The sequence below is a fragment of the Zeus faber genome (assembly GCF_960531495.2).
Source record: "Zeus faber genome assembly, chromosome: 11".
Taxonomy (NCBI): domain Eukaryota; kingdom Metazoa; phylum Chordata; class Actinopteri; order Zeiformes; family Zeidae; genus Zeus; species Zeus faber.
The window spans coordinates 18,435,051-18,447,559 of NC_137205.1; the positions used below are offsets into that span (position 1 = coordinate 18,435,051).

The following is a 12,509-nucleotide window of genomic DNA, read 5'->3' on the forward strand; positions in this document are numbered from 1 at the left end:
TCCAAGTGTCACCTCACAATGATGGAGGTTGAATATTTTTTGGCAGACAGTACAGCGCGGGTGGGAAACGAGTAGCTGACTCAAGAGATGCATTGTTATGTATTTCATCGGACATAACCACATAGTACAATGTTCAAAAGGCTGGTGTGCAACTTCTGAATCAAGGCAATCAGGTATATAAATAAACCAAATATATTGGGTGTACCATAGAAATAAACCATAAGTTAAAAGATGAACTGACTTTGGTAAAAAATAAATTATGTTTATTGGCGTTTCAAGTATAACAGGGCAAGGTTATATTACAAATATTATTCTACATGAAAAAAACATTTAATACAAATATTTATACATGTGTCAATTATATTAATCATAAGCAACAACAAAATTATATAATAATATAAAATAACAAATATAAAATAAGTAGTATATTAGTTACATCATTCACCGTCTTTCATTTCTGATCATCGGTCACAGGGTGGCTCTTTTGACTCTGACTTGACTTGGTTTTCCAGCGCCAATAACAGAGTTGGCAGCAAACTGTCCAGTAACGCCAGTCCACCCCAAGAACAACGTAAACCCCTGGAGTCGTGAGGAGAGAGATTCCGACCAGAGACCGATCAGAATACGAGACGAAACACGTGTTTTCCCCATATTCTCTGGTGAAAACACCAAATTTTCATCCAACAAGCCCTTATGAATGCTAGTACCTGTCATCAAGAATTAGGTGTCCGCTCAGTAGCAGCTCTTTGACATCCATCGACGACCCAAACACTTTGTACAGATCCGCTTCAGAGGAGAACAGCTGCCAGTGCTGTAAAAAATGATTCACTTATATTTATCGAAAGAATATGAATATAGTTGTCACCTGTGCGACTATTAATGATACAATATCAACACAGCAGTTCTATTTATTACATCATTAGAGGAGTGCATCACCGTGTGCCCCCAATGCAGAGGCTCATGCGCTCCGAGAGGGGTTGCCATGGCAACACATTACATCCAAACACTGCTGCATTGATGATTTGTCCCCGTTGTGCTGTTTGCACACAAGTGGCTCTTTGCACTGACTCACCTGGTGAGTAATGCCCCGAGTCATCCTCAGTCCCATCGCCAACACCTCCTCCAAGCTGCCAAACACACATTCTTCATCAGAGAACATCACGACCCAAAGGCGGTGTGAAAAAATGCCCGGCCGCTCAAATACAAACCGGTACTATGCAGCTCATACTGTGTTACGTTGCATTTCGGTGATTCTTTGGGTGGTTGAACGTATGTTACGCGAAGCTGTTTTATTTTTAGCAATGACCATAAATGAACCGGACTGGCGGGACCCGACACGTTGTAAATACGAGACAGGCAGACGACCAAGCAGGCGGACAAGCACAATAATGAATAAAAGCCTAAATATATAGAGGTCGGCCTGTCATAGAGAAAATGTATTATCTGGACTAAGACCAGCACTAAGACCAGACAGAGGTATTGGTGCCGAGGTGGAGATGAATAGCCCTTAATTACTATAGTCTAGGACTTCCTAGTCCAGAACTAACTCAGAGAGGCATTTCTAAATTCTGGATCAATCTAAGTATGATTATCTTAGTCCTGGTGTGGATTAAACCCCTTCTGCGAAACCACACCTTAGTAATATATGTTATATAAACAGATATTAAAGCCCTATCAGTCCAACTCACAGCCCAAGGTGAGTGAGTGGGATCCTTCTCCGTGTTCCGTGGCCCCTGTGCCGGACCTCTTGCATCCACGCGTCAGGCTCCAGGGTCTGGGTCCGGGCCTCCCGAACTACACCCCCTTCGCCCAGGGGAACAAAGCGTCCGTGGGCACCTGTTGCAGAGAAGGGACCCTTTGTTTGTTAAAGCTGATGGCAGGGCCGCACATGATGTTTATGCCACACACACACACACCCACACACACACACACACACACACACACACACACACACACACACATATATATATATATATATCTCTCGTAAATAACTTCACTGAACTGATATAATCTTTTACCTGGGCCCACACCAAGGTACTGCCTCCCTTTCCAGTAGTTTGTGTTGTGATGACTGATGGCGTTCTACACAGAACACACAATGTAGATCATCATTACAAGTGTGTTATTACAGTATTCCTTCTAAGTTACACATAACATCGCACATCCTAAAAATGTCCTCTGCTTGCATTATCTTTTGGAATATAAACTTATTTCTAGTTCACACACACACACACACACACACACACACACACACACACACACACACACACACACACACACACACACACACACACACACACACACACACACACACACACACACACACACACACACACACAATTTTGATGCCCCCCTGCAATTCCTTTAAAGACCATTAAGGGGCAACAGACCCCAGTTTGAGTTTAATGATTGGTGTTTAGCTGAGAATCATTTCGAAGTTATTTGCAAATCATTCTTTATGGCGGAATCAAAGCTGGAATTGGATTATGGGTCAGAGAACGGTCTTCTGAACTGAGGACTCACGCGTCGGGCAAAGTTCGACACCTCGTACTGCTCAAAGCCGTGCTGGAGGAGAATCCTCCTGGCGGCCTGGTACATGGCGGCGGCGACTTCCTCGGCTGGCAGGGTCAGCTGCCCGCGCTCCGCCTGTTTAAAAATATGGGTCCCCCTCTCCAGGGTCAGCTGGTACAGAGACACGTGGTCGTCGCACACGCTCATCAGCTCGGCCAGCTCGCGCTCCCACCGCTCCAGACTCTGCCCGGGCCGAGCGAACATGACGTCCAGCGACACTCTGCCGGGGCAAAGCCTCCGAGCCTCGGCCACGGTCTGCAGTGCATGCTGGGAGCTGTGGTCCCTCCCCAGCAAGGCCAGGTCCTCATCCCGCAAAGACTGAGCGATTGAAAACAGTACAAACATCATTTAAAAACCATCCCGGGTCTCGATTTACAACACCAAGCACATATTTTACATGGCATAACCCAGGTCGTCGGTCCCTAAATGACTTTGTTTTGTACGATGTACGAGAAATTTGTCTCTACATTAATGAAATGTTACAGAAGCAAAGCTGAAAAGTGTAGTGTACTTCAAGGGAAAATTTGAGAATGAAATGCAGAACTTGAAAGTTTTTATGTGTATTTACGAGTGCAGATTCTAATGGACGCAATATAGTCATTTTAGCAAAAAGTCAACATACACAGCATTTTATCACATACTTTAATGCATAAAAAAGCTTGCTCAAGACAGGGAGAATCAGGAAAGCCAATTTACACTGGTATGGTCTTTTAAGGTGTCGGAAACGTGATTGTATATTCATGAATCAGTCGGTTTCAGAATCCTCTCGGATTCACAAAAGTAGATGTCACTCATCCCGGCTGCCCTCAGTCTAAACTGCGTAGGGTGTGTTTTGTAGCATCATTCACCTGAACACCGATGGAGAAGCGGTTTATTCCCGCATGGACAAAGTCTTCCAGCCTGGACATTCCAACGGGAGTGGGATTGACCTCGATCGTGACCTCGGCCTCGTCTGAGAGGTGAGCGTGTCTGGAGATAGTCTCCAAAACTGCAGCGATGGTTGAGGGCTGGGCCAAGCTCGGAGTTCCGCCGCCGAAAAATACAGAGGTAATACTGGAAAGAAACAACAACAACAACAACAACAACAGAAAACATGACAGCTAGTCAGAGCAAGCATTGTTCTCATGGACACATCTAGAAAAACCAGGTTGCACTGCCACCTTCACCCCAGCCTACCTCCACGCCTTTATTTACCTCAAGTTGTATATACAGCATCCCTCACTTTTGTAAATATATTACTTGGCTGTTACATACATAAACGGATACTCTTTGCATGATTTTATTTTTTTTTACCTTATTTGTACATTTGTGAATTGCTGAGGTTTGTTGCTATTTTCTTTTGGTTTATTATTGCATTATTGCTGAAATTTCCTTCCGGGGAATGGGGCGATATCATTTTTTTTATAGTCAATTTTTTGATAGATCACTGCAACTTTTATGCATTCTATTTTTTTTTTACTTCATGCATTCTATGTCATTTTATAAAGTGTTTCCTTACACTTTGTCTTAATGATTTTTATGTTTTATGTAAAGCACTTTGAATTGCCTAGTTGTTGAAATGTGCTATACAAATAAACGCATAGAGACTTGTAGATAGATACTCGTAATATTCGTTTTGCTATTATTGTATATGCGTGTTACTATGATGTTTTATTTGACTATATTGTGACTATGCATAAGAAGTTCAAAAACAACAATATTCGCTCCCACGCTGCTTTGTTTTTCTTACAGTCATTAAAAACCGTGAGACGGCGAGCCGCGCGGGGTCGTACCTGGCGACCCGGCTGAGCCCGAGCAGGGTCTCGGTCTCCCGCTGCAGACACTCGGCCATCGCGGAGTCCCCGGAGTCGCCCCTGGACCGGTACTTGTTGAAGTTGCAGTAGGTGCATCTCCTCAGGCAGTAAGGCCACTGCAGGGACACGGACGGAGGGAGGGAGGGAGGGAGGGGGAGCCGTCAGACCACAACCCGTTCGCAGGACGGGTTCGCTCGGCGTCCACTTACGTGCACGTAGACGGAGGCCTGTTTGAGGAGCCGCGACGGTTCCGCGGGTCCCGGTTCTGTCCGCGTTGCCCTCGCGGCCTCAGCGCAGCAGCGCCGACCGCTGCCGACGCCGAAGCTCTTCGCCGCCCCGAGCGACACGCGTCTCAGCATTGTTGTCGCACTCATTTGACTGTATAACGACCTTGATTCAGCGCCTTTCTATTTCATTTTTGGCTTCGGTCGACGGTCACTCCCTAACCCTTAATCCCAGCCACCGACTCGCAACACGAGACGAATCGTTTCGACTAATTTAGTGCAGATTTTGCACCTTTGTTTACGTTTTAACATTGTTTAATGAAGCTTCCATGACGCCCCAACAACCTCTCTTTCTGCGTTGATGGCGGTTGACAAACCAGCTGTTTGGTGCATGAAGGCCACCTACTGGACTGGAGTGTGGAGCAGGCGACTGGGCAGAAGAATCAAATAAAACAAAACAAAATAAAATGGAATAAAATAGAATAAAATAAAACAAAAGACAAAAATATGACCATAACAATTGTAATTATAGTAATAAATATATAACGAATAATAACAATATATTTATAAAAGACCGGCAAAAGCCAAGCAAAAACAGAAAATTAAAGAAAATAGATAGAGAGAATAGATAACAATGAATAATATCTTCAAGGTCATTTTTTGTCAGTTGATAATGAGTTGACAATAATAAGTTGATATATGTAATGATGTTTTTTTGCTCAATGCTCTTTCAAGAATACCTGCTAATGAGATTGTACGTTCTTCTTCCCTTTAAGTGATGTAAAGGAATTATATAGCTGCCTACTGTAGCCCCTGTATCCATACAGTGCCTGCATGACCTAAAAAAAAAAAGAATGCCACTTCTGCCTTGTTTGTTATACACATTGGCCACGCAGTGTTGTAATTAGAATTTTCATGATTGCAAATGAAGTAAAATGACCAAAAGGACATTACAAATGTATTACATGTGATATGAAATAAAATAGTATTTCATTAAATTATGTCTATTATCGACAACATTTAACTTTTACATTCGTATTTAAATGGTTACTGATGTTCAACTATTGCCATCTATATTGAAGGATCATTGGAGGCTGAATCAAACATGAGCCTCTGTTTTTAGGCAGTGGCAGAACACCAAGACCCTATTACATTTGGAATACAAATAGTCCCCTCTTTCCACAGGATCAAAGTTGCTTAATGAGATATTGATTTCCCTGATACCAAGCAAAATACTGTCTGTCTGTTATTATGAAATGAACCTCATATGAGCTACTGATCATGTGCCTGCACATATTAAATAAGAGGTTGATCATTTTTAAATAAAGCTTACAATATGGTCAGACGGTCTATAAATGTTATACCAAAAAAAATGTACACAAACTGCATTTTATCAGGTTTTTCAACATTCTTTTGACTCTTTTGGGCTTCATCCACAGTAACGTAAGAGACTAGAAACAGTGAGTTGTGCCACTTCACTGCTCCCTCAAGAGTGAAGGCCAAGCTTTCGCTCTGGATGTATGGCGGCAATTGCAAAAAGTGGTTCAATATAAGATATTACATTACCATTATCCAAAACATGTTTATAAATATACACTGAGACATGTGGGACTGTAATGTGACTTTTCCTTTAAGATGAATCGTACAAGAGAAGAATGTTCGAACACATGCAAATGTGGCATTCCTGAACTGTTTTGTTACCATCTGTAACGAAGAATGTCGTCCCCCAGTTTATACACAGCTCCCGTATGCACGTGGACTTACGCAACAACGTGTGAAATGCGTCACGAACCTTATTTATTCAGTCATGAATACTCATTTTAGAGGTCATTCAGTGTGATGTCTATGCCGCAGCTCTCTGCCCCCAGGGCTTTTTCCACCTAATATCAAATCTGATACACAGCTACCCAATCAACAGTGAATGAGAGAGCGAAAGAGAGAGAGAGAGAGAGAGAGAGGGGGACGGACAGACAGAGAGAGTGAGAGAGACAGAGACAGAGAAATGCAGTGATATGTTTACACCCTTGTTGCCCAATCAAAAGCTTTAGAAAAAGTACACACAGTGAACGACTGAATTCTTGTATGTAAACCTGACCGATGGACAAAAGAAAGAAGGGTAAGTTCCCACATTTTATGCAACCTGTAAAATATAAACGTAATAAGAAAGGTCTTTAAGTGCAGGTACAGTAATTTGTTCATTTAGAAGTACATACAAACTTGGTGGTAGGTGAAAAAAACATAGAAAATATGTTATATACAATTGTTGAGCCTGGCCTGGATTTTCTTATCTCATCCCAAATGAAACCGAGCTTCACTCTTTCACAGCCGCCGCAGTGGAACTGAGGATCCTGGTGGTGGGGAGCAGCGGACCGTCTCAGTTCCTGCTGACCAACGCCATACTCGGGAGGCAGGAGTTCTCCGAGGACGTCGTCAGCATTCCGGGAAGCAGCAAGAAGACGGGAGAGCTGGCCGGTAGGCGCGTGGCCGTGATCAACGGCCCGAACATCTACGACAAGGACATATCCAAAGCCAAGAGAAAGATGGAGCTGAAAAGGTCCAAGTGCTTGTCCGTCCCCGGTCCCCACGCCCTGCTCGTGGCGTTTGACCTGGAGAAGATCTCCCCCAATGACATCAAGACGCCCAAGTTGGTGATGAAACGCTTCGGGGAGAGCTGCCTGAGCCACTGCATCGTCCTCCTGGCTTACGAGGGGAACCTGGACAGGGGCACCCTGGACGACAGGGTGCTGAGGACCGACTGGCACCTGAAGGAGCTGGTGGAGAAGTTTGGCGGACGCTTCCAGGTCTTCGACAAGAACTGGAGGAACCGCGGCCAGGACAGGGAGCTGCTGCAGAAGATCGAGTGGATGGTGGCCTCCTCGGGAGGGAGCCACTTCTCCAGCGGAACCTTCCACAGGGCGGAGGCCTGCGTGAAGAGGGAGGAGAGGAGGCTCAAGAAGCAGAGGCGGTCAGAGACGGAGAAGGCGCTGAAGGGGCTGGAGAAGCAGCACCGGGGCGAGGAACTGCGCCGCCAGAAGGAGACCTATAACTCCGGCGTCAAGGCGGAGATCAGGGCCAAGGCGGAGATGGACAACGACTGGCTCCGAACGTCCCTGGCCAGGGGGCTGGGGACGGGCTTCACTGCCGGGGCGGTGATGGGCGCCCTGGTGGGGGCGGTGGAGGGGCCGTGGGGCATGGTTCTGTACGGGGTGATAGGCGGCGCGGTGGGCGGCGCGGCGGGCGGCGCGGCGCAGGTGGCCACGGAGTACCTGGAGGACAAGGTCGCCCCTTCGGCCAGACTCAACTTCAACTCAATCTTCATCAACCGCTTCTTCACATCCGCACGTCTGTGACACAAGGGGCGTTCTCCCTTTTTTGCTTTGTTTGTTGAACAATCGCGCTGAATCAACGTGGAAAAGGAGGCGGCTGCATATCACGTTCTATTTGTATATAACTGTTCTTTGAGAAACGTTTTGCGTCAATACCATATGAAATATTCCCGCGTGAGACACTGACACTGAGGCATTAACGGCCTGGGCACCGCCATTTTGTTCACCAAAAACTACACGCAATAAAACTGCGACTCAAACTTCCAATCGACAGAAAGTCAAACAGCCACGGCTTGCAGTTCAGCCGGAGCGCTTGCCCTGCTGCGCCACCCGCCCCTCCATCGGCGCTGCCCTCCGGTAGCGCAGCAGGGCGGAGCCTGTACCTGCGCCGCGGTTCCACCCAATACACTGAACCACACCTGCTCCCACTCTCGGTCCGGTGCAACCCCTGGGGACAGTTTCTGCTTCGCGCAGGACACGGTGACGAGGCGAACAGGTGAGTTTGGAAGTCACCTCCCGACAGTTATACCTTTTAATTCGTAGCTTTTAAATAATTAGAGTGGGGATGAAGGGCACAGCTTTTTTTTTTGATTACAGGTGTATAAGAAAACCCCCCCCCCCCCCCAAAAAAAGTACATTAAAATCGTTAGAGTACATGAGGTCGAATAACCGGTTTATTATTGCTTTGTTTATGGTATTTGTTCCGAGATGACGTCACGCCGTTCGACCGCATACCAAACTCCTCTGGAATGGACCCCAAATTAATGGTTTATTGTGGATAAAACACGTGTCAAAACGACGACTCAAACTCCATATAAATAAGAGGAAATAACCTGGAGCTGTCAAAGGGGGTTACCGGAGCTTTTGGGGGTCACTCAACGCCGGAAGAGAGAACATTGTGGCGTTTGTTTTCCGCGCTACCTTTACCTAATAAACGGGAGTTCCTCGGAATGCCGCGCATGCGCAACGAAGCCCGTGCCAAACTCAGAATTAAACCCCTTCAAACATGTCCCTTTATTTCCCCCTTTAAACAGTGAGTGTCCTTGTTGTTGTTGTTTTTGTTGTTGACACCGTATAGCAAATATCATAATATCTGTATTAAGACATTTCACTCGGCACCAGATCCCCCGGAACATCTAGGCTTTCCTTCTTCTTCTTCTTCTTATTATTATTATTACTATTTTACACCCTATTGTTATTGTTGTTATTGTCTAAAACTATCGAGAACACACACTTCAGCAGAACCTCCGAACACGGTTGAGGTGCCGTTCAAACCGGTATTTCACAAGGATCTCGTTGTTTATATTTCATCCAAATGCATCCATACAAGGAGCAGATATTAACAGCTTTGACCCCAAATATTGTCACTATTTGTAAACAAAATTAAGGAGACGAGATTTACAGTAAGTGGCTTCATGACATTATCATACTATTTACTATAAATGTACAGATTCCGATTGAGATTGTCCATTTGGACAGTCCAGTGTGCGGCGAGCAGTCGGTCACAATATGACCTTGACAACTAGAATTCACTGCATTACTAAAAAAAACAAAATTTAACACATGCCTAAAACGGACCCTGTGTATTGCTGCCTCCAGCTATATTTATTATTATTGTTGTTATTGTTATATTTCAGATAATTCAAATCAAATAATGAAAATATTTTTTATATTATTATACATTATACATTTTATTTATAAATGACATTATTCATTATATGAATTATTAATAATATAATAAATTATAATAAAATGTAATAATATTATAATAAAAACAATTATTTTACTTCAAAATTTTGAAAATGACTTCAGAAAAATACATTTTTATTGGTTTATAGGTTTACCCTTTCATGGTTTGCAGCCAAAATAGTTTGTAACACCATGAGTGATTATTTCATGAATACACACCTCATGCCAATACACACCTCATGTCTTTGGCATTATTGTCATACAAGATGTTGATTCCACCTTCGAGGCTTATTTTTTTTGCATTTCTGCGGATATGGCAACTTTTAGCGTGAGATATGAAAATGCCCAACATGTACAGTGACCTTTACAGTACAGTAACCTCCACAGAATTCTGTAGAAGGAACTTATCTCACAGCAGAGTGCGGTGGTAGAGACCTTTCACCAGCGTGACAGGTCAATCATTATCCAACCAGACTTTTAACACTGGCCAGGTTTTCTAAACGTCGCTGTGCTTCCAGAGCATGGCCTCCACCATTGGCCTCCTCCCCGAGAAGCACTTCCTGTGCTCTCTGTGTGAGGACATCTTCATCAGTCCGGTCACAGTTCCGTGTGGACACAGCTTCTGTAAGGCCTGCCTCGGACATTATTGGATCAAGCATCAGCCCAACTACTGCCCGCAGTGTAGAAGAGTATTTGGTGCCAGGCTTGACCTCAGCATCAACCGAATCCTGGCAGACGTCTCCGACAACTACAGGAAGAGTCGACCACCGAAACCGCCCGTCGAGGAAACGGTACCTTGTCGTTTCCCGTCCACCGTGGATGAAATTTTGCGGTTACTTGTGATCCTGTTTGTAATAATGAAATGTCATGTTTGTCATTATTTCCTACCTCCTTTAGGTAGTCGATGTTGGGCAAATGATTCAGGAGAGGCTGCAGAAGATAGAGAGGTTAAAATATTCTCTCCAGCTCCTAAAGGTGCGTTCACAACACCCGTCCAAATTTAGACCTCGGTCATTTGTTGTTGGGTCACAATAACGCACTTAGATGACAATGACGATGACCATGATGACGCGCTGATGACGATGATGATGTTGTCGCCTCAGAACTCCTGTCTTCGAGAGGTGCGCGAGAGCCAGAAGGTCTTCTCTGCGCTGGTCCACTCCATGGAGAAGAGCCACAAAGCGGTCGTGGCAGCCATTGAGGAGATACAGAGCGAGGGGGAAGGGAGGGTGAAGACGCTGATGCAGGAGCTGGAGCTGGAAATCAAGGACCTGCAGTGTGAGAAGCAGTGTCAGCCTTGTCCTGGGATCGCGCCGAACAAAGACCAGAACCTCGGCGAGGAGCAGGCGTCGTTGGTGAGGAACGTTTCCCTGCGGACTCGTCGGAATAATACCGACCCGCGGTAACACCCGCGGTTGTTGGCATTGATATTGTGGTGCGATGATATTTCCTCGCGTCGTGTTTCACAGTGCTCCGCCTCCACTGTTTCTCCCGCGGACATGAAGGACTGGTCCAGGGTTACCGTGGAAACCGACCCTTGTATCGGCCTCACCAGGAGAGCTCTCTCAGAGATGATGGACATGTTGAGGGAGGAGACGAATCGCCTCTCGAAAGCTGGTCGGTAATTCGTCGTCGGATTTCAAGCCCTTTTGTTTACATTTTACATAACTTTTTTTTTCCTTTGCAGAACTCAAGAGAATACAGAAATACACCGGTAGGTCCCCTTGCCATAATCCTACGAAAGCAATTTGGACTTTTCCCCCCCCCCCCTGACTTCTCACCGACTGCCTCTTGTCTTCTTTGGCCGCCAGCCGTCATTAATCTGAGCCCCAAGACGGCCCACCCTTCGCTCTCCGTCTCGGACGACAGGAAGCAGGTGAGGCACACGGACAAGCTCCACGAGGTCCCCGACAACCCCAAGAGGTTCGACCGAGTGGCGAACGTCCTGGGCCGGGAGAGCTTCAGCGGCGGCCGGTGCTACTGGGAGGTGGAGGTCGGGGAGAAGGTGGAGTGGAGCCTGGGCGTGGTGAGACAGTCCATCAACCGGAAGGGGAGGTTCACCGTGTGTCCGGCCAACGGCTTCTGGACTTTGAGCCTGAGGAGCGGGGGCCAGCTCCTCGCCAACACCTCCCCCGTCACCCTCGTGGCCGTGGAGCAGAGGCCCGTGACGGTGGGCGTCTTCCTGGACTACGCGGAGGGCCGCGTGTCCTTCTACGGCGTGGAGACCGGGGTCCACGTCTACACCTTCAGGGACACCTTCACCGATCGGCTCCACCCGTTCTTCAGTCCCGGCCGGCTCCACGGAGGCAAAAACGCCGCGCCGCTCGCCATCACCTCGAGCGGCTGCAGCATCTGAACTCCTTCGCCGACATGAGGCCTATTTTATACAAGCACCAGCTCTGTAGATACTGCTGTGATTGTGTTCAATTATCTTCTCTTAATATTAATTCAGCCGAGCAAATGTGAAATTTATTGAGGTAGTCATCTGTATAACAAACCATTTTGACCTGCAGACACAGTTTCACCGCGGGAAAATAAAGAGCATTCTTACATAAGCCGAGAGAGATGCAAACGCACTGCAACAACCTCTAAGGTACAAAAACAAATAAATAAATAAACATAAAAAATAAAGATTTACCACGAAAAAGAATGAGAAATGAAGAAAAACGAATGTGGAAAAAGTCAGAACTGTAGAAGATGAAAAAGTAAAGAGAAAGGGTTTGTAGGAGGGAGGGATGGATGGATGTAGGCGTTGCAGGGTGGGATGGAGGTTGAGAGGGTGTGGGGGGGTGAGGGGTGGTGCGCAGGAGAACAGCAGGGCATTGTGCTTGAACACCAGGCACTGGGAGACACACTCAGATACATTCACGCATTCACACACTGACACAGGCGTGCACACAAGCGCA

At 46.1% G+C, this 12,509-nt stretch overlaps 3 protein-coding genes across 3 annotated transcripts; 2 read left to right on the forward strand and 1 right to left on the reverse strand.

Annotated features, from left to right (window-relative positions):
* Positions 1-273: 273 nt before the first annotated feature.
* Positions 274-4,931, reverse strand: rsad1 (radical S-adenosyl methionine domain containing 1). The gene is made up of 9 exons (XM_080009264.1): positions 4,574-4,931; positions 4,344-4,480; positions 3,420-3,624; positions 2,524-2,889; positions 2,019-2,082; positions 1,689-1,836; positions 1,073-1,127; positions 708-811; positions 274-579 (listed from the first exon to the last, which is right to left on the reverse strand). Exons 1-9 carry the CDS (start codon positions 4,736-4,738, stop codon positions 462-464), a joined length of 1,362 nt encoding a protein of 453 aa, XP_079865390.1. The 5' UTR covers positions 4,739-4,931; the 3' UTR covers positions 274-461.
* A 1,754-nt stretch (positions 4,932-6,685) lies between these two features.
* LOC307237320 (GTPase IMAP family member 7) lies at positions 6,686-7,938 on the forward strand (the record flags this gene model as incomplete). Its single annotated transcript, XM_080010032.1, has 2 exons — positions 6,686-6,704; positions 6,914-7,938. The coding sequence occupies 2 exons, from the start codon at positions 6,686-6,688 to the stop codon at positions 7,936-7,938; spliced, it is 1,044 nt and encodes a 347-aa protein (XP_079866158.1).
* A 2,186-nt stretch (positions 7,939-10,124) lies between these two features.
* Positions 10,125-11,959, forward strand: btr02 (bloodthirsty-related gene family, member 2; the record flags this gene model as incomplete). Its single annotated transcript, XM_080010033.1, has 6 exons — positions 10,125-10,394; positions 10,501-10,578; positions 10,707-10,958; positions 11,073-11,220; positions 11,291-11,317; positions 11,415-11,959. 6 exons carry the CDS (start codon positions 10,125-10,127, stop codon positions 11,957-11,959), a joined length of 1,320 nt encoding a protein of 439 aa, XP_079866159.1.
* Positions 11,960-12,509: the final 550 nt, after the last annotated feature.